The sequence below is a fragment of the Protopterus annectens genome, chromosome 8.part0 (genome assembly GCF_019279795.1).
Source record: "Protopterus annectens isolate FY-2018-M chromosome 8.part0, PAN1.0, whole genome shotgun sequence".
Classification (NCBI taxonomy): domain Eukaryota; kingdom Metazoa; phylum Chordata; order Ceratodontiformes; family Protopteridae; genus Protopterus; species Protopterus annectens.
The window spans coordinates 448,327,631-448,350,756 of NC_056741.1; the positions used below are offsets into that span (position 1 = coordinate 448,327,631).

Below are 23,126 nucleotides of genomic sequence, written 5' to 3' on the forward strand. Positions count from 1 at the left end.
GATTGTTGCCCTTCCACCTCATCCGCATCATAACCTTGAGAGATCAGGTAGAGACAGTGTTGAGTGTGACTTCTCCCCTGGCAAGGCTAATTCTCCAAGCTCTAGGTTCTTTGGCAGCTGCCATCCCTCTAGTCCCCCTTACAAGAAATTTTATGCAAGTCTTTCAATGGACTTTAGCTGCTCAGTCGTCTATTCTCAACCAGCCTCTACCTGTTCCTATCAAGCTGACTCCTGTGTGCAGAAGACATCTTAAGTGGTGGCTTCTGTCGGATGACCTGACATTAGGCAGACCTTTCATTCTCCCATCCCTCTCTGCCATGGTACCACAGACTCTTCCCATTTGGGTGGGTATTACAAGGGGAAGATGGTCCAAGGCACGTGGACATCTGTAGAGACCAGATTGCATATCCGTGTTCTGGAGATGTGAGCTGTCCTATTATCATTGCAAGCCTTTCAGGACTATCTCCCTCAAGGTACTCTTGCAATTCACACAGACAACATGTCAGTTGTGTGTGGTACATCAACAAACAAGGAGGAACCCGTTCCTATCCACTGTGCTGAGAAGCCATGAGGGTTTGGGAATGGGTGATGTCTTCAGACCGCCTTCTGCTTGCAACACACATTCCGGGGGAATCCAACATTCTGGTAGACAAACTGAGCAGGTTCATTCTGACCCCTTGCATGTGGTCCCTCAGTCAGTCAGTAGCGGGCTTGATTTTCAGCCACTGGGGCCAACTTTGCTGTGACCTATTTGCATCCCCCCCAGAGCAACAAAAGCAGCAGTTATTTTGCACTGATCCCCCCTCTGGAGAAGTCCCCGGGTGATGCTCTGGTTCATGATTAGCCCTCCTGGCCTCCTCTATGCTTATCCCCCACTCTCTTTGATTCCAAAGTTTCTCCAGAAAGCAAAGTGTCTGAAGTCCTCCGTAATCCTCATTGTCCCCCCATTCTGGTCTCGTCAGATTTGGTTCCCCTTCCTCTGGTCTCACCTGAAGTATCCACCATGGATTCTGGAACACAAACAGGATCTCCTCTCTCACTCCATAGAGGGTTAATCACCCCATTCTCAAGTCCCTCAAATTGACCACTTGGTTTCTCCACTTCCAGTGATCATTTGAAGGTCCAGGCTTACTCCCCCCATCTAAAACATTACTTTGGCCTCTCAAAAAACAGCTACCAAGAATGTTTACGGCAGCAAATGGAAGAGGTTTATATTCTGGGCTTCCAAAGAAAACATTGATCCCTTTTTGGTACCTATCTCTGATGCTTTGCATTTCCTTACATCTCTTCTCAAAGATGGAGCTAGTTTCTCCGCCATCAAACTCCAGTTAGCGACTGTCTCTAATTTTCACTTGGGCAACATTCTCAACTCCCTGTCAGCGTCCAAACTGTGCAAGGCCTTTTTGAAAGGGGTCTTTCTCCTCAGGCTTCCATTAAAGGATCCTTCTCCTCCATGGGCTCTCACTGTGGCTTTGCATAGCTTAACTTAGAAACCCTTTGAATCAGTGGGTGACTATGACCTAAAGTTTCTTTCGTGGAATACTGTTCTCGTTGCCATCACCTGAGCTAGGAGAATATTGGAAATTCAGGCCTTATCGTCTAAGCCGCCTTACATAATTTTCCACAAAGATAGTCTTTCTCTCTTTGTACATATTTTGTTTATGCCCAAGGTAGCTACAGAGGCCAGTCTCAACCGGACTGTCCAACTACCAGTCTTTTTCCCTAACTTCCTCCAATGATGGAGAATGTCTGTTACATTCATTGCATATTCACAGACAGTTATGTTTTTATTTGCACAGGACCAAATCCTTTCCAAAATCTGATCAGTTTGTTTCCTTCTGTGCTAGCCATCTAGGTCAGGCAGTTTGCAAGGTTACCCTTGCAAGTGGGTCACAGACCGTATCTCCTTTATTTATGACAAAAATGGGTTTCAACTACCTCATCTCCTTACGGCTCACTCCACCAGCTCTGTGTCCACCTCATCTGCCTTCTCTTCCAGGGCCTCTTTAGATGATGTCTGTGCTGCAGCCACTTAGTCTAAGGCTCATACGTTTGTATCTTATTATAAGTTGGATCTTGTTTCCTGGAGCAGGGCTTCATTCGGTTTGGCTGTGCTCCTGCAATATCCTTCCTTAAGACCACCCAGGAGTTGTATAGCTGGGGACTCTACCCATTTGTGAGGAGGAATGAAAGAGATAACATCAGATTTATTAGTTATGTACTTACCGTAACTTGCTATCTGTGTTGTCTTCTTTCATTCCTCCTCACCTTCCCACCCAACCTTCCCCCTTCCTGGTACTCTAGAAGATCTGGAGAGAATTATCTTTGGGAACTACAAAATGGACTATACTCCACGGGGTAAATGTCTTGTTGATAAAATTCAGCAAGAAAATCAAACCAAGACTCAGGATTATGAGGCAACCAGGCCTTTGGCTGAAAATTTCAAACGGCATATATTCTTCAAACAGAAGGATTTATCCAAGTAACAACAAGTCCAGTCTGTAAAATTCACAACTCACAGTTCATTTATTTGAGTGACATAAAAACGGTAAGCGCTTTCGCTACATAGCTTCCTTCTTGGAAGGTCTGAGGAGGCTATCTAGTGAAAGCGCTTACCGTTACTTGGATAAATCCTTCTGTTTGACTGAAACATTCAAATGGCATATATTCTTCAAAGGCCTGGTTGCCTCGTTATAATCCTGAGTCTTGGTTTGATTATCTTTGGGAACTGTTGTTCCTGAATTTTTGAACCTTTGATTATGGACAAGCATATATTTATACATTTATAGTGATGTATTTTAAGATCTCTCTTTCTTTGCTCTCTGTTTTTTGTGGGCAGCAAACTCAATCTGAGGAGGTTGGTTAGAGTGCATGGCATTGTGGGTAGTAGGAGGAGCTTGACACTTGGCTCCTAGTCTGTAAAACTTGGCTGAGTCTGATCCGCGTATGGATCCATAACCCTTTCGTGAGGGGAAATGAAAGAAGACAACACAGATACCAAGTTGTGATAAGTACATAACTAATAAATATGTAGCTTAAGCAGGACTGATATTGTTTTGTTTGTTTGCTTTTCAGAGCTGACTAGGATAAATGAAGACCAGAAGGTTGTGCTGGATTTGGATCCGTATGTGAAAAAGCTTTTGAATGCTAGACGTAGAGTTGTTCTGGTCAATAATATCCTGCAGAATGCTCAGGTAAGATGATGATTAAATATGTAACGTGTTTTGAATGGTGGTATATTTGGTTTGCCACATGGGAGTTTTTTTTTTCTTTTCTGGAGTATATTTGGTCAGGACTGGTGGGACAAAGGGAGCTCCCTTGTTTTGAGATGCAGTGATCTCAGAAATAAATACTTAGTTGAAGTGGATATAGTGGGGGTTGCCTCCTGCAGGAGGAGTATGAAGAGCTTTGTATCTGTGCCATTTGAGTTTTGCCATTGTGACCGATTGGGTAATTAGATTCAGTTGACTGATCTTTAGCAAAGCAGTCATCAAGAGTGTGATTTTATAGCCAGCCCATTGGCTAAGAGGCAAAACACCCTCCTGCTATACTGGCAACTTGGCATCAGCTGGTGACTTGGGAAGCTGGTTGGATGGTTTGAGTGACTGATGGCCAACTTGCTTATCTTGGGGGGGGGGGAAGTGAGAGTTATTGCAACCTAGTGCTACTCTCTGTTGAGACCCTCCTGCAGTTTGTATATAGTAACTCCTCTGTCACGCAATGAATTTTGAAATACATCTGTCTTGTATAGTAGCATAGGCTAGATACAGACTTGCTAAATCCAGATTGTTTTTCATCACTTGAGCACTAAAACCAGCGGTCTTACATTAAGCAGGACCTTCTGCACCCTTGTGGCAGAAGTGTGTAGCCCAGGACCCATCTGAGTTCGGGATCACTGGAAAAAAGCTCAGTTTTAGGCTTTCGTATTGGTTAGTTTGTGTTTAAACTGTTTAACTTCACTTGTATTTAAGCCTTGCATTTGCGCAAAGCTGCACTTTTCACAACAGGGTTTAGTGCTGCTATGTATAGACGCAAACACCTAGGAAGACAATTTTCCCTAGATGTTTGCTAGTAAACCCTCCCAAACTACCCTGCTGCTCTGCGAGCAACTGAATTGCACACAGAGAAGCATTGTCACCATTTTTAACCCTAGCCTTCTTCAGAACAACCCCCTTGGTTAACCTAGAGCTAAACCTGGTCTAACTAGGGCACTCCTCACTAGTAATTAAGGTATAATCCTGCCACAGTGGACAATCAGTTTCCCACTATTTCTCCGGCCAGCCTGATTGACATGGGCTTCCTGAGGCAGTGTAGTAATTGCCTTATGTTTACTGACAACCACTTACTCCTACAATAAACAAATATGTGAGAGATGTGTGTGTGTGTGTGTGTGTGTGTGTGTGTGTGTGTGTGTGTGTGTGTGTGTATATATATATATATATATATATATATATATATATATATATATATATATAATGAATTTGGAATCCGTTCTCTCACATAAAAACAAGCCATACATAAAACAGGTTGTCAGCACACCAGCTTCACCTCTCACACATAACAAGCACACAAAACCCCACATATGCGGACATACTCACTAGAAGCTAACCAAAAGATCAGAGACCTTCCAAGCACCGACCTGTTGTGCACACTGCCAATTCAGTAGAATATACAAAATATAATAACACACACACACTAGTGTTTCAGCTAAGGCAAAATCCCTCAAAACCAAATGTCCTGGTGATAGCTGACTCCATAGAGAGGCACACAGATGTTCCCCTCACCAGGCTGGACAAGAAGGTCACAGTTAGCTGCCTAGCAGGTACCAGGATCCATCAAGTCACACACGCACTCAAGTTTCTCCACAAGTGCCAGTATGATTCTGACACAGTCCATGTTGGGGTAAATGACTTGAGACCTATTTGCATCCCCTCTCTGGACTATATGAAGAGAGAGACAACTGAACTCTCTTTTGTGTCACAGGCATCATTCTACCTTCACCCAGGATGATGCCTCAGTGTAAACAAAAACTGATTGACTTAAACAATTGTCTTGTTTCTGCTGTCAGTCCAGGGGTGTCCAGTATCTGTCAGCCTGGGAAGACATGGTTGACAGTCCACACTGCTTTGCCAGGGATGGTCTTCACCTGTTCCCTCTGGGCTTTCGGTTACTGGCAAATATACTTGCCTCACACACAGTACCTTTTTTAGGCAATGTCAGAACAACAAAATTTCCGACATAAAAAAAAAAATCCACTTGAGACAAAACTCAAGGTCATGCTGCTTAATGTTAGAAGTCTAAACAGAAAACTGCTGTCTGTGGAAGCACTCCTCACCTTGGAAGATGCTGATGTCTGTGCCGTCACTGAGACATGCTCAAGGCTGCAGAGAGCACCTCATCCATGCAAAGGTACAATGCCTTCCACAGGTTTAGACCTCAAAATGTGTGTGAAAGAACCAATGGCGGAGGTTTATTCATCTTCATTAAGGACAAATACACCTCCAACCTTGTTAAAACAGTATGACTATCTTGAGATACTCCAGTTCCATCTAACTGTAGGTAAAACTCGCTTCCACATCATTGTTAGCTACAGGTCCTCCACTGTCAGCCATGAGAAACACACTGCCTGGACTTACTACGGTCACTCGCTATACAGCCAAACACCTTGGTCATTGGGAGCCATACCACAAGCACTAATATGCTCGTCCTGAGGTTCCTGGATTTTGTCAATACAAATGTTGTGCATCAGATGGTCTGTACCCCCACAAGGGGCTGAAATGTTCTAGACTAGTTCTAGTACTCACCAACATGGGGAGGGGGTCACTGCGCTATCCCCAGTGTGTTGTCCTACCTGGTAAGATCTGATCATAAATCAGTCTTGTTTTGAAGTAACTATCAGACCTGAACCCTATAGGAGCTAAAATAACGAAACATTTCTCTAGACCAAAGTACAGTCTACTAAGTGATGGTATAAATAGTTTCAAACCCCCTGCTAACACAGCAGACAGACTCCTATGCAAAGGTGGTGTACACAAATGCCTTGTATAACCACTTTTACAACTGTATAAACTTGGCTGTATCTAACCAGATCAAGACCAGGTCCTCATGAAAAAAAAACAAGCCACCCTGGTGGACATAAAGTATAAATAGGTTGTATAACAAGAGGAAGAAACTCACCAGAGGAAGAAGACCCTCCACAGCTTGGACAAGCAACTTGGGTATCTTGTAAAGTCCTCTAAAGCTAATTATGAAGTTAAATTAGCATCCCTAGCTAAGGATACTCATGAAGCATTCTTTAACTACATCCAAAATCTAAAAGAGAAGTACCAGCTTTGTGCCAAACTAGTAGTGGATAGTACCAATCATAATGAACCTGAGAAAATTGCCAAACTGCAGGCTGACAGATTTGGCGCAAACTTCACCCCCCTTTCCCCACCAGTTGTACCGCAAAACATACCAGCCACTAGTCCTCTACCTAATATCTTCCATGAGCAGGTCATAACCGTGCTCTCCAAGGCCAAAAACACAGCCTTTATGGGACCAGATAACTTCCCAGGCTGCTTACTAAGTGGCCTAAAACAGGACCTTGCGGAACCACATGGCACTCACTTTAACACAGCCTGAGCACTGGTTTTGTTTCAGCAGAGTGAAAGACGGCAACAGTAATCCTTCTGCACAAAGGGGGTCTATCAGCCGACCCTGGGAACTGTAGACCAATAAGCTTAACCAGTCTTATCTGCAAGGCCATGGAAAAAAATCATCATGGACCTTATTAACAATGACATAGGTGACCTCAAAACACTCAACCTGACCTAATTTGGCTTTAAGGGTCGATCATGTTTATTAAACCCTAGCGGTCTTCGAGAATGTCACCAAAGCCCTGGATGAAGGCAGTACAGTATATGCCACCTGTCTCGACTTAGCCAAGGCTTTCAACACAGTCCCCCACTCTAGTATCATTGAGAAACTCTCCCAGCTGGGGATTAACCCATAGGTCACTAAATGAGTAGCTAACTGACTCACAGAACGCATACAGTCAAAGTTGAGATTCCACCTATACCAGTAGATCGGTTATCAGTGATGATCCACAAGGATCTGTGCTGGGCCCTCTGCTGTTTGGAATCTGTTTCTTGGAAGTCTAGGCAAAATTAGATAGCCTGTGAGGCTTACTAAGTTTGCTGATGATTGCAAGCTAGGTGCAATTATTGTGTCCCCTAACGATGTTAACATATTACGAAAGGGGTTAACACAAACAAGCGATTGGTGCCCAACTCATGGACTTAAACTAAATGCAAAAAATCTGGCAAAGAGGACATCCTTGCAACTTACAATATAAACAGTACCCCCCTCAAGCTAAAACCCAGTGCTGCAAAATTTGGGTACACAGGTTGATAGCAGCCTAAACTTCGATCACTGTGTGTCCACAATGGTAAGGAAAGCCTTCTACATTACTCATCTGATAAGTAAGGGCATTGCATCCAGGAATAAGGATGTTGTAACTCCTTTATATTCAACTCTCGTCAGACCACTAATATAGTACAGTGCTCCCTTTGGTATGTACCAAACAGGAGCTGCAGCAACTGGAGAGACCACAAAGGTTCCTTACCAGGAAAATACAGGGCCTTCAAAACATGACCTATATGAATAGATTGAAAGCCCTGTCACTGTATTCTGTATCTTATAGGCTGCTGAGAGGTGACTTATGCCTGACCTACAGAGCAGTCTCTGACCCTGCCCTAATCAAAATGCTACACATCCACAAGTCAGATGGGACAAGATTCACTCATTCCAGTTAACTTAACCTAGCCTGTGACATTAGTAAAACCAGTAGTGCTGACCCAGGAAGCCAACACAACTCATAAACAAAAAACTTCCAGTTGTTAAATCCAAGGCATGCACTACAACCATAAAATGTCTTAGCCTGTGACATTAACAGAATATGCTGGAGAGACAGACCTGTCTTCCAGGGACTGCCGCTCCTCTGGAATAGTTCACGTGAAGCAGAGCTCCTCAATAACAGTACTTAAGCAAAACTTGACACTTGAATGGGAGACTGAAAAATTCACCCTGGGAGTAGAATCTATGTCTGTTATGGACAGAGGCAGTTAGTGCTGACCATCAACTCACAAATATAGACCATCAACATGTTCAGTTAGGGAATATGAGTATAACATCTGGGCATCATGAGGCAATGTAGAAATTGCTTCATGTACACAGACAACCCTCTCCTCCTGCCACCCAACACTACAACCTGTGAGAGATGCACTTATCCAGCCAAACTGGAGGTAAAGCTCTCTCCAACCAAGACTGAACTGACAGTCATGAGGAGAAGGTAAACATTTGCACCACACCACACTCATCACATAGTCTCACTAAATCTACACCACCAAAATCCACACATAGTAACACAAAAACATTCACAGAGGCTCTCAATAATAATCTGTCTAAGTAACAGAGACCTCCAAAGCAGAAATGCAAGCAACCTCCATCCCCCAACACAACCCAAATGACACATAGCCCACAGACTCAGTATGCCACTCAACCACAGCCATTAAGGCAAAACAACGTACCCAACACACTAGTCATAGGTGACTCTATAGTCAGGTACACTGATGTTCCACTCACCAGGCTAAACAAGGAGAAGGTTACTGTCATCTGCCTGTCTGGTGCCAGGATCCGCCACATAACCCACTCACTCAGGTCACTCCACAACAAGTACAAGTATGACTCTGTCATTGTCCATGTTGGTGTGAATGACCTGAGACGTACCTCCCTGGACTACATGAAAAGAGACATGGAAGAGCTCTCCGATCTTGTAGCAAAGGCAGGTATGACCGTAGCCCTGAGTAGCATTCTGCCATCGCCCAGAATGATACCGCAGTACAAGGACAAAATGATTGACTTAAACAATTGACTAAGCTTCTGGTGTCATTCTAAGGGGATCCTGTATCTGTCTGCTTGGGATGACATGGTCGACGGACCACGATGCTTTGCCACAGATGGCCTGCACCTCTCGCCCCTGGGATTCCGGATACTGGCTAAGGCTCTTGCTGCCCCTTTAGTGCCTTTTTTAGGCAAGGTTCAAATAACAATTTCATCACCATAATAGGAACACAGAAGCAAAAACTGAGGGTAATGCTACTCAATGCTAGAAGTCTAAATCTCAAAATGCACTCACTCGAGGCACTCCTTAAAATGGAGAACATTGATATCTTTGCAGTGGCTGAGACCTGGTTCAAGGCTCCAGAGAGCACCCCTGCACTACCAGGCTATAACTCGTACCACACTTTTCAGCCATGTAAACTAGACCGAAACATCAAAGGTGGAGGTGTGTCCATATTCATTAAGGATATCCACACCTCCAGGCTAGTTGCTCAGCATAATGCATCTGAGGTTATCCAAGTGCAACTAACTCTGGGCAAAACTGCAAACCAAATTGTAGCTTGCTACAGATCCCCCACCATGCCCCAGGATTCTCACTCTCTTTTTGATGTACTGGAAAATATTAGGGTTCAACCAAACACCCTAATAATGGGCGACTTCAGCTACCCCACCATTAACTGGGAAAACTACTCGTGTACCAACTCCTTAGCTCAACGCTTTCTGGAATTCATAAACTCCAATGCCCTGGATCGACTTATCCACACCCCCACCAGGGGCAACAATATCCTAGACCTAGTCATTACCAACATGAGTGACCGGTGTTCCACACCTGAAGTCAACTCCTCGTTGGTCCAATCCGACCATAAGCTAATCACCCTTGATATCCACATCCCACCCCACCCCCATTAAGGAAACCACAGTAAAAAATTTCTCCAAAGCCAAAGCCAACTTCATGCTTCTTAAGACAGAAGTGGTGAACTTCATGACACCCATGCAGATGGACAATACAGTTACAACTGCTGAATCCTACACAAATGCACTCTATAAGCACTTACACGAGTGCATGGATCGTGCTATCCTCCAAACAAGGAAGCCAATCTGGTGGTCCCCTGCCATAAATAAACTGTACAACAGAAGGAAGAAACTGTTGCAAAAGAGAGTAAAATCCCATGAGTGGAGGAGCTCCCTGGTCAGCCTCAGTAAGAAGCTGAGATCCCTTATAAGATCCTCCAAAGCTAGCTACGAAAACAAAATCTCCACTAATTCCAAGGATAACCACAAAGCATTCTATAGCTATGTCAAGAATCTCGATGGCAACACCCAGATCTGCTCTGAGTTGCAGCACAAAGGCAAGAAAATTATAGAACCAACTGATATTGCCAACATCCTGGCAGATAGGTTTAGTGCTAACTTTAGCCCCCCTCACCCCCTAAAGGGCCCATATCTATACAGGAAGAATGCAGAGTCCCTGTAATCACAACTATGCAGGTAAAAGCTGCACTCTCTAAAGCCAAAAACACAGCATCCATGGGACCGGACAACATCCCAGGCTGCGTTGTACATGAACTTCAGAACAAATTGGCTCCCCACTTAAGCACCATGTTCAACAATAGCCTCGCGTGAGGCTTTGTGCCCACTGAATGGCACACAGCAACAGTTATCCCACTTCACAAAGGGGGAGCCACCACTGATCCCGGGAACTATCGACCTATTAGCCTGACGAGCCTGGTCTGCAAGGCCATGGAACGTATCATCATGGAACTCCTAAACAAAGACATTGGTAACCTCCAAACTCTGAATCCCACCCAGTTCTGGTTTGTGAAAGGCAATTCATGCCTCCTGAACCTGATCAACGTCTTTGAGGCAGTCACCAAAGCCGTAGATGAGGCTAAGGTGGTTCCCACAGCCTATCTTGACCTCGCCAAGGCTTTCGACACCATCCCCCATTCTGGAATTATAGCTAAACTCACTAAACTAGGTATAAATCCCTATGTCACAAGATGGGTTGCCAACTGGCTCACTGACAGAACCCACACTGTAAAAGTTGCAGACTCCAAATCAGACCTCAAAACAGTGACAAGTGGAGTACCACAGGGTTCCATCCTGGGACCTCTCCTGTTTGGTATCTACTTGTTCTTCGTGTTTCACTGTTGCAGTCATTACATTTGGGTAATCTGCTGGCAGGTTGCTCTCAGTCGGCCTGAATTCCAAAGTCTTGGGTCCTGTGTCGGTTGCTGTCTTCTCTTCCATGACGTCAGGTCGTCAAGGGTATAAAACATGCAGCCGATGCCATTTTCTTTAGTCTTTCTTGCCGCACAGTGCCCGAAGCAGAAGCATTTCACAAGTGCCGGTCGGCTGACTACTGAAATATTCGCGTTTGAGTTTCAGAACTGAAGTCTTCAATAAAGCTAAGTACCCCGTTGGGGAAACATTTTTCTTGCTTTTTACCGATGTCAGAAAAAGTTAATAATTGTATTACTTGTGGGAAGCAAATACCTCCATAAGGATTTCCATTTATACTGTATTCCTTGCTTAGGCCCTGATCACAACATGCCTGGCTGTCGGTTTTGTGCTAGATTTAACCAACGCACTATTAAGCGTCTGTATATTTTTGCATCTAAGTATTTTGGAAACAGATTTAACTACCCAGAGATGTCGTCGGATAGCAATTCGACTACCGGAGTGCATAAAAAAACGTAAAGAAAAGGACAGCGAAAGGCAGTTGTGATCCAAAACCGACGAAGAAGCTTCTCCTAAGCCAGTCGCCGGTTTGCCTGTACTCAGTGAGGTGCTTTCGCAGCCCCTGGTACCCGCTACCTTCGAGTTGCAGGCCTCTACCGACACCCATGTGGAGTCCGGCATGCCGCAAGATACTCAAGGTATTGGACCGATGGATGTAGCTCCCTCGGATGGGTCTGGAGCCGCTAAGCAGGCACCGGCTTCTGAGGGTGTATTCAGACCTCAACATTTTTATATCAAACCGAAAGCTGCAAAACCAAAGGCAAAGACACCTTCTAAGACTAAAAAAATGACGCCTGAGCCACGTGCACAGGCCTTTATGCCCAAAAAAACAGATGATCAAAATGGCTGAAGACCTTTTTACCTTGATCAGGGGTACCCATCCCCCTCCAGATAAGAGGCCTAGGCAAGATACTGACTATGAATCTTCAGATCAGGTTTCTGTTTCTTCTGATTAGGAATTATCTTTACCTCCCTATGAGGATTCGGATGCTGATGAGTTTATTCCATCTGCATCTCCTCCTGAGGATTATTCATTTGGAGAAACCTTGCACACTTTGAGGGAGCATTTTCACTGGGAGAGTCAAGACTTCTCAGAATCAAAAAAGAGGCTCAGGGATTTCCTCCTACTCCCTCAGCACAAGCCTTTAGCCATTCCCCCTGTGTTAGACATTGTGGATGATGTTTTTTTGGAGTCAAGCCTGACCCCTGACTCTACCTCGGGCTCCCAGTAAGCCTGACAGGTATTACAGGGTCCCTGACTCTCGTAAGTTTTTATTTAGAAGCCCTGCTGCTGATCCTGAAACATTTTCACAGGGTCCAAAGGGAGTTAAGCCCGCAACAGAAAAAAAACCTACCCCCTCTGACAGAGATTCAAGGGCACTGGACAGATGGAGAAAAAAGGTTTATACATCTGCAACCTTGGCAATCAGGGCCTTAAACTGTCAATTTCATATGCTTAATTACAAACAACATGTTATGGGATTGCTGAAACAGAAAATTATGTTGATTTCAGAATGTGCAGAAAATAAGGAATTGCAGGAATTATTGCATGCAGCTGAACAAGTTGGAAAGCATACTTTGCAATGTGGTTTTGATTCTTTAGAGGCCTCCTGCAGGGCCGCAGTTACTGCATCTGTGATTAGGAGGCACGGCCTGGTTAAAGGAACAAAATTTGCCTGATCATGTTAAAGCTAAATTGCTAGATGTACCTTTACAGCATGATTCTCTGGTATTAAGGCAGAAGAGGTTTTAAAGAAAATGGAAGACAAAGCTAAGTCTATGCAAACTGTGAAAGATTTCTTACAAGTGCAGCCACCTAGATTCAGTAGACACTGGCCTACAAAAAAAGTCCTTTCCTGTGTCAGGCAGAGCTCAAAGGGGCAAATCCAGACGCCCTAAGGGTTCCAGGTACCAGGCTCAAGACTCATACAGGTCAAAGCAATGGGGTGCATCCACCTCCAAATCTGGAGGAGATAAAACGCAAACCTACAGAATGCAATCCCAATGACTTCCCTCTGCCTACACCAAGCACTTATCTTTTGGCAGCACCCATAGGGGGAAAATTAGCACTTTTTGCTCAAAATTGGCAGTTAATAACCCAGGACAAGTGGGTACTGAACATCGTATCACAGGGATACAAATTCCATTTCCACACTCTGCCAATGACAAATGGTTGGCCAGACCTGCCAAAAAACCAATGGGCAGAGACACAGAAACAGGTTACATCCCTCATGGATATGGGGGCCATTCAGACAGTACCAGAACAGGAAAAAGGACAAGGTTTTTACTCTACTGTTCTTGGTACCCAGAAAGGACAAGGCCTGGCGGCCAATACTGGATTTATCGATTTTTAACACATACCTGGACATTCCATAATTCAAAATGCTCACTTTGCAACAGCTTCTGCCCATGCTGGGCAAGAATGCTTGGCTGGTGACTTCAGACATAAAAGAGGCATACCTGCATGTCCCAGTAAAACAGTCGTGCAGAAGATAACCTCAGATTCAAGGCTGGCTTAATGCATTACCAATTCTCTGCACTGCCCTTTGGCTTATCTACTGCGCCCAGGGTCTTTACAAAGTGCCTGGCACCAGTAATTCCTTTTTGCAGACAAAGAAGTATTCAAATATATCCTTACTTGGACGACTGTCTCATTCAAGCAGAGAACAAGGACACTCCTCTACGACACCTGGGGTTTGTTAAAAGGCTGCTAGCATGCCTAGGGTACACAATAAACTAAAAGAAATCACAACTGGTACCCTCTCAAAAGATAACATTCCTGGGTGCAAGCTTGCATACAACTGCCCAGATGGCTTACCTCACGCCAGACAAACAAAGGCAACTGACTACTTACTTCAACTGATGGCAACAAAAACCCAGTCTTCTGCAAGACAAATTCTGCAGGCTCTGGGCTTCATGGCATCCTGCATCCTACTAATTCCTTATGCAAGACTGCATATGAGGAAACTTCAATGGTACCTAAAAAGTTTATGGAGTCAACATTCACACAATCTGGAAACAATGATTCCTCACATCCCCTGCCTGCAACAGGAGTTTCTATGGTGGGCAAAGGCCTGTCACCAAAACATGGGACAGCCCTTCACTCTACCCCCTGCCAGCCAAACCTTAACAACAGACGCATCAGATTACGCCTGGGGGGCCTACATGACAAGAAGATGCATTCAGGGAATATGAGCACCAAATCAAATGCATCTACATATCAACCAGAAAGAGATGCTAGGTGTTCAAAATGCCCTAACAGCCTTCAAGGACTTACTTCATCCAGGACAACTACTGATAAAGACGGACAACACCACAGTCATGTGGTATATAAACAAGCAAGGAGGCACACACTCATACCCCCTTTGCAGATTAGCCATGGCAATGTGGGACACAGCTTTGACCTACCAAATAAATCTTCAAGCTCAATTCCTGCCGGGAAAACAGAACACACTGGCAGACGATTTAAGCAGAAACCTTATGGATCCTCATGAGTGGAAAGTAAATCCACAAGTATTCAACATGATAACAGACAAATGGGGGAGCCCAGACATAGATCTATTTGCCTCTCCTCAAAATTATCAATTGAAAAGATTCTGCACAAGGACTTATCACAGACAAGCATGGAAAGTGTACGCCCTTTCCTTCAGTTGGAAAAAACTTGTCAATTTACGCCTTTCCTCCTCTGCCTATTCTACCCAAGGTCCTCCTAAAAGTCAGACAAGAGAAGCCAAAGATAATATTAATTGCCCCGGACTGGCCCCGTCAGTACTGGCACCCAGTCCTAAGGACCTTGCCTCAATACCCAGCTTGGACCTTGCCTCAAAGACCGCAACTACTGTCCCAGCAAAATAATCAGATCCTGCACAATCAGCTACAGACTCTGAACCTGGCAGCATGGCTAATCATGTAATCATACGAACGATACTTCTTAGTAAAGCTGTGATGGATGTTATTTTGGAAGCCAGAAGGCCTAGTACTAGAAAATCTTATGCTGACAAATGGAAGAGATTCTGTGCTTGGAATAAAGCAAAAGGAACTGATACAGCATAACCACATATTCCTCAGATATTGCAATACTTAACTGAGATGCTTGACAAAGGCCTATCTTTCTCATCAATCAAAATCCATGCCTCTGCCATTTTGGCTCATTACAATACAGAGCCACCAATCTTTTCTCATCCTTTACTAAAACAGTATCTTAGAGGAGCCAAAAACTTAAGGCCTCCTAGAAGATCACCATTACCTGCATGGGACCTCAATTATGTGTTGGAAAAGCTCACCCTGCCTCCATTTGAACCAGCTGCTACCGCTGATATAAAGTTCTTATCATGGAAGACAGCTCTGATGCTAGCAATTACTTCAGCAAGAAGAGTTTCAGCGCTACAGGCCCTCATGGCCGTAGAGCCTTTTATCATATTTTACCCAGACAGGGTGTCTCTGAGGACAAATCCTTCTTTTATGCCTAAGGTGGTTTCCAGTGTGGCTCTTAACCAAACAATTCATCTGCCAACTTTTTGTCCAAATCCGCAGAACAAAGGAGAGAGAATTCTGCATTCCTTGGATGTACACAGACAGCTAAGATTCTACTTGAGCAGGACAAAAGCTCTAAGAAAAACTGAGCAATTACTAGTGTCATATGCTGCAGGATCAGAAGGAAAGGCCATCTCAAAGCAGACAATTTCAAAGTGGATAAGCCACTGCATCAGTTTCTGCTACTTACACCATGGTAAACCTGTGCCCAAGGGCATTAGGTCTCATTCCACCAGAGCTGCAGCTACTTTGGCAGCCTTTCTCAGAGGAGTACCAACCAAAGACATTCTAGAGGCTGCTACTTGGAGTTCTGTTCACACCTTTACAAAGCATTACCATTTGCCTCTCTACTCTAAGTCCAGGGCAGACTTTGCCATTGCAGTGCTGCAGGGCCTTATAGCCGCACCTAATGCTGTTTAGCTCCAGCCTCCCAACCATAGCTTTGGGATTCTACCCAAATGAAATGACTGCAACAGCGAAACACGAAGAACATAGTACAGTTGTGTACACTTACCATAAGTGTAGATGTATGGGTGTATTCACTGTTGCAGTCCAAGTTACCCTCCCGCCATCCTCCTGTCATTCTACAGTTTATCTTTCCTTCTCTGTCTTCTACAACCTGTGTGGTGTATTTGCTTGTAGATGAAGGTAAAGTTTATATTGTTGCGTGTGTGTGTGTGTATATATATATATATATATATAAATATATATATATATATTTATATAATAATGCTACCTTTTTGGGAGCAAGAAAAACTAAAGAAAATGGTGTCGGCTGCATGTTTTATACCCCTGACAACCTGACGTCATGGAAGAGAAAACGGCAACTGACGCAGGACCCAAGACTTTGGAATTCAGGCTGACTGAGGGCAACCTGCCAGCAGATTACCCAAATGTAATGACTGCAACAGTGAATACACTCGAACATCTACATTTATGGTAAGTGTACCCAACTGTACTTTCTCTGAAGTACAGGCTAACACAGAAGGCCTCTGGCTAACGAAGTTCGCAGATGACTGCAAACTAGGAGCCATAGTCAAGTCCCCAAATGATGTGGACATCCTACAGAAGGACCTCGCTGAGACAAATGCCTGGTGTCAGAGCCATGGCCTCAAGCTCAATGCCAAAAAGTGCAGTGTCATCCCCTCTGGTAAAAACTCTGTACCCATGAACTACCACATAGGCAGCAATCTACTTGACACCGAATGCGTGATAAGAGACCTTGGGACCCAGGTGCACAGTAGTCTCTCCTTTGATAGTCACATCGCCACAGTAGTCAGGAAGTCCTTCTACGTGGCACACCTCATCATAAAAGGGTTCTCATCCAGGAAAAAAGAGGTCATTGTACCCCTCTACTCAACACTCATTTGACCCATTATAGTACAACGCCCCTTTTGAAATGTACCTCACAAGACATCTGCAGCAGCTGGAAAGGCCACAGAAGTACCTCACAAAGAGGATTACTGGCTTCAAACAAATGCCCTACACTGGCCGCCTCAAAAAACTCCAGCTTTACTCCGTAGCATATCGCCTACTCCGAGGTGATCTCTGTCTAACATATAAAGCTATATCAAACCCAGAGCTGTTGGACATGCTACACCTAAAGAAATCCCAATCCCTCTGAGCTATGCGCTCTAGGGACCTAAATCTTGTCACCACAATAAACAGGACATGCTGGAGGGATAGATTCCAGTCCCAGAGACTTCCCATACTTTGGAACAGGCTACCCATCTATGTCAAGCAAAGTTCTTCATTAGCACTCTTCAAGAAAAATTTTGATGAGTGGATGGGAAACAGGAAATACACCCCGGGGATCACTTTTGTGTCTCTTCGACAGTGGCACAGGAAAATACCTTTCTTGGGTGGCGTAAGCCAGGGAAATTGTTGGCTAGGCTTACGTAGGCCCTTGGGCCGATAGCCTAGTACCTACCTATGAATCTATGAACATGGCTAGGCTTGTAAAGGCTCTAGGGCCATTAGCCTAGTAACCTCCTGTTAGATCAATTAGATTTTCATTGTACAGTATTTATTAGACATTATATGGGCTAAAGAATAAAATAAGCCTTGAAATGGTGTTTCATTTGTGCATACATTTTAGAAAAGCATCTTTCACTGAATAGTGACCTTGCTGGCTAAGAAATGATATTTAATTTATGCATACATTTTAGAAAAGCAGAAACAAAGAATCTTCCACTGAATGTTGACTTTGCTGGCTAAGCATGAGATAAAGCGAAGGTTGCAGATAGGTCTTGTGCTTGTTTTGTTCCTTTCTCAAGGGAAGATTGCAGACAGTTTTGCTCTGTTCCTTTCTCAAGGGAAGAATCTGTGAGGCTACAAAACAGAATGTAGCCTGTGAAGCAAGGCTAGGGGCATGGATGTAGTCTATTACTGGAAAAAAAGGATATAATGTGTGAAGTTCAGGATAAAAGGCAGTCTAATCTTATGCAGGACTGGTTCAGATGTAAGTGTGGTTTAGATGAAGTTATGATATCCATGCTTAAAGTTATGCTATATGTGTATCTCTGTTTATGTTGATTTAAATATGCTGCAGTAATCTATTTGTTGTTTTTATTGAATGTTGCACACCAGAATAAAGGAACATGGAAAAAGAAAACTCAGATTTTTTTGCACCTCCTATGATTCTACAATAGTGAAGAAAAGGTCAACTTCAGGGATCACTGAAAGTGGTTTTCAATGACATTGATTTGCAGACAGTTAGCTGGCTATCTAGGTTGTTTACTGCCCACCATATATATATATATATAAAAAAAAAATGTAGTCAGTCCACTCCACCAGTATGTGGTTCTGCTATAGACATCTGTTATAGCTCATCTCTCTTTATGCCTTCACCAAACATTATTGCTTCGAGTACATCTCTAGAAGTCAAACTTCCTTTTGCATTTCAGGACTTGGCTATCTGCTGTTTAGTTTTTTGACTGTCCTCCAGCTTCTTTCCTTGGGAATTTTTTGGGATTGATTTATCCTAGTCATTGACCCATCAGGGAGGGTCCCAAATATTAGCTGCAGCAGTTATGTCCATAGCGTGTCAGTTGCTTCATTGGCCTGCTGTCTCTTCTTATTTGTTGGAGTTACCAGTATGTCAGGCAGTATTCTTTCATGTTATGTGATAAATGTAATTATCAGATCATTATTTTTTTTTCTTTGTGTGCAAGAAGTTTATTTGCTTGGTGGTTGGGGCAAACTGGCAATCATTGGTGGGGTCAGCTAGACTTGATGTTCTGTTTTGTATAACAATGACAACTGGATGAAAAAAATTGTTGTTGTGTCTTTCGGCTTTTCCCGGTTAGGGGGCGCCACAGCGGAACTCCAGTCCGCTAATGATTGGCAGTAGATTTTTATGTGCCCAGTTGCCGGCCCTGATGCACAACCTTCAACGAAGGTACGCCCATTCACGCATGTCTCTACACAGAAGGCGCTCTAGCTGAGAATCGAACAGGACGTCTTACTGTGAGGCGACAACGCTACCGCAGCACAGAATCTAACAGGACAACGTCTTACTGTGAGGTGACAACGCTACCGCAGCACCACCACCGCAGCTTGTGCCTCAGTCAAAGACCTTCCAAGAGAGTAAAATGTACAACAGAGAAATAAGTTAAATAGCCAACAATTTTAAAACCAGCAGTAAACTAAAAGAAACTATTTAACCTTTCCAGGTCACATGTTCGATTAATCCTTTAGGTACAAATATCTGAAATGTAAGTATAAAATAGCCTGTTTATATTCTGGTGACTGTTTAAGATTTTTACCATCTCTATTTACATGGCAGTGCTGTCAGACACACGTTTTAGTACCAGTAGGGTTAGAACCAAACATTAAAGTAATGTAAAGCAATATAACTTGTTTCTTTGCTATTTAAGGTGTCACAAATATGTTCCTGTAGCCAAACCTTAAACTTCCTTTATGTCTCACTAGTATAGGTGAGATCACAAGAGCATTTAAAAACATATTTAACAGCTTTGGTAAGACCAGAATAAGTGTCACAGCAATCTACCTTAATGCCATTAATGTAATCAAAACACAGTACAATATACTGGCAGACATTGCATATGCTTCCATTGAACAGCATTGCATTCTTTCTTCACCAAGGGTGATGCTACAGTAGGAACAAAAGATGATTGACTTCAGTAATTGGTTTAGTTTTTGGTGTCTTTCCAGTTGGGTTTCAATATTTATTGGCATGAGGACATGGATAACAAACCACGTTGCTTTACAATGAATGATCTGTACCCGTCTCCCCTAGGCTTTCGAATATTGGCTAAAACTTTATCCACCCTGTTGGAAACTTTTTGAGGCAATGCCAAATTGACATACCTACCAACCATAGCGAATAAAACCCAAAGAAACCTAAAGTTGTTTCTACTCTATGCTAAGAGCCTAAGCAAACTCCACACCTTACAAGCTGTCCTCACTCTGGAGAATATAGACATCTGTGCTGTTACCAAAACATGGTATAAATCTACAGAAAGTACTCATGCAGTGCTAGATTTCAGTGCCTTCCACACATTTGGATCATCAGCTGCACAGACTGATCTGTGCTGTTACCAAAACATGGTATAAACATGGTATAAATCTTCAGAAAGTACTTATGCAGTGCAAGGTTTCAGTGTCTTCCACACATTTGGACCATCAGCTGCACAGACTGGGACAAAATGTGGAACAGTCTCCGACTATAATAGCAACAAGCATAACTCTAGGTTGGCTAAACAGGATGATCCCCTGGAATTTAGCCACTTGCCAATCACTGTACCCAGAATCCTATAGCTTGATCGTAGACCCACTGAAGATGCTCACCATTAAATCAAATACCTTATTCATGGGACACTTTAACCTCTGTAGACTGGGAAGCATACACTGCCTTATACTCGCTGGCATAACGATTCCTGGACTTTATTAACACAAATACCATCAGATAGTTCGCACACCCACCAGAGGTTCAAACAAACTGGAACTGGTACTCAGCAGTATGGGAGAACTCTGCACCCTCCCTTCCACCAGTGTAACATCCTCACTGGTGAGGTCGGACCACAAAGCTGTTTCCTTCAAAATAAAAAAAAAATCATCTCTGTAACCCCAGCAAACCCTGTAACAGTTAGGAGTTATTCCAAAGCGAACTACATCCTAGTAGGTTTTTCAAAATTAAAGGCCCCTCCCAACCCTGAGTTCAAGGCAACCTATGTGGAATTGTTCACAGAGACCATGTAAAATGGCTGTATAGAGGCTGCTGTACCTACTTGAAGTAAGGCCAAAACAAACTCTAAAAACAAACCACACTGGTGGAATTCTAACCTTGAGTGTATAATGAAAGCAAAAAAGTCACGGCTAAAATCAGAGCAACTCCCATGATAGGAGCTCTCTAATCAGGAAGCTAAGAGGACTAATTAAATCCAACAACGCCAATCAATGAGGTCAAGATAGCCTCACAGGCTAAAGACAACCACAAGGCCTTCTACTGCTATGTCTGAAACTTCAAAGAAAGTGCACATCAGTGTACCAGACTGGTGGTCACTGGCACACCTTCACTGAGCAGAGAGACATAGCAAATTTGCTGACTGACAAATTCAGCTGTAGCTTCACCGCCCACTCCCCCTGCTTCCCCCATGAAATACCTACTGGCATAATCCTGCAACTGTTAACAGCGAGCAGGTCCTGGTAGTGCTTGCTAAGGCCAGAAACAGTCCTTGGGTAAATTTTGTGTTTCCCGTCCCTAGATCTAAGTTGTGCTTGAAAATGTTCAGTGATTGTTTTATGTAGATGGGAGTCTGTTCCACAGCAGAGGTACCCTCTGTGAGATATACCTGTCCCTCCAAACCATTCTGTTGATGTTGCAGAACAGGTGTAGATCCCTAAGTTGAGTATTTCTGATGCCATTTGATTTGCTGATATGCAGTACATTCATCAATAATGGGTCTGAGGATGCCTTGTATGCCAAACAAAGGTCACCTCTTAGCAGTTTGTAGGATATTTAGTATAGAGACAGGGCTATGAGTCAGTCCATGTATGACATGTTATTTAGGCCTTGTATCTTTTTAGTAAGTTATCTCTGTGGGTATTCTAGTTGCTGCATGTGCCTGGACAGATACATGCCAAAGGAGGCTTTATTTTCATATATATATATCATTGCATAGATTTCTCAAGGCACACCATTCTTATTTGATCAAATTAGATACAACAGAAGACATATCAAAAGAACACCTCAAATTATGTAACACAAACTCAAAAAAAATTAACTGCTTTATTTTTAAAAATGTATAAAACTACTAGAATGAACATGAATATACTGGTTCACATCCACATAAGAAATCTAATCATCTGATTCACAACTAAAAAGAAAAACATCAAACTAATCAGGTAATAGGTCTTTAAATGAATAATCTTCCAGTAAATTATTTTGGAAAATAGCAAGAGAGTCAGCAAAGTTTTTTTTAAATGTAAATGTTGAGCATTTTTAACAATATCAGCAATCAAATTAGGTAATACAAGCAAGTTAGAGATGGTACATCAGTTATTGCGTCTCTAATCTGACAACTGAAAGATTGTATATTGATTTAAGAAAATTAGACCCACATATCTGCGAAGATGTAATAGCGTCAGGAAAAAAATCTGAGAAGGACAAATCTGAATTTCAGAATGACCAAAATGTCCTTTTTTATCCACTGTAGTAGTGATTTTTGCCCTTGGAAAAGTTTCCTTCTCTGGCGACAGCTATATGATCTTGTCTTCTTTTATAATGAAAGCCGAGTGCAGATAGATTTTATGTATAAAAAATATAATGCTAAATATGAACATATAATATAAAAAAAAAAAAATTTTTGTTTTGTTCTTAAAAAAAAATGTGTACATAAAAGTATGTAGTAACAAACCAAATACAAACAATAAACATAAATATAAATGAATTGACATTACTCAGCTGAGGTACCCAGTATTGCAATTGTAAATAATAAAAATACCTTAAGTATTTGCTTGAAACTGGAAATTTCATGGATGTGGACTAGGAAACAGTTATAGTCTGTTTCTCTTCATTTTAAGTAGGCTTAAAAACTAAGCATCATTCATACACCTGAGATCTCTTGTCATCTAATGTGAGTTGCCATAGTTGCCATAATAATTCCCTACTTCTAAAAATTTTCCCTATCCCCACCTCTTTCCATTTCCACTATTTTTTTATTATTTTTTTTGTTAAGAGTGTAGTACAGAAAAGGTTTAACAAAAAAATCTTCTTTCTTTTTATTTCATATTTCTATTTCATAAATCTATACTTTTTCTTTTTCTTGTTTTGTTTTCTCTATGTTTTGCCTGCAAGGCCAAGTTTGACTATTCCTTTCTTCTTGTGCAAAGGGGGGGGGAACTGTCGTAAAAAAAAAGCAAAAAAAATTTTTTTTTTTTTGAAGTGAGAGAAAGAGTCTCTCTCTGTCCTCTAGTTAATAATAGAACATAATAATAATGATGGA

At 42.8% G+C, this 23,126-nt stretch overlaps 1 protein-coding gene across 1 annotated transcript in view; it reads left to right on the top strand.

The window, feature by feature from the left end:
- SNAPIN (SNAP associated protein) overlaps window positions 1-23,126 on the top strand; it is a 221,354-nt gene that overhangs the window by 162,544 nt on the left and 35,684 nt on the right. The window contains exon 3 of the mRNA XM_044079967.1: window positions 3,076-3,194. Coding sequence (XP_043935902.1) covers window positions 3,076-3,194 — 119 coding nt within the window. The remainder of the gene's footprint in view (window positions 1-3,075; window positions 3,195-23,126) is intronic.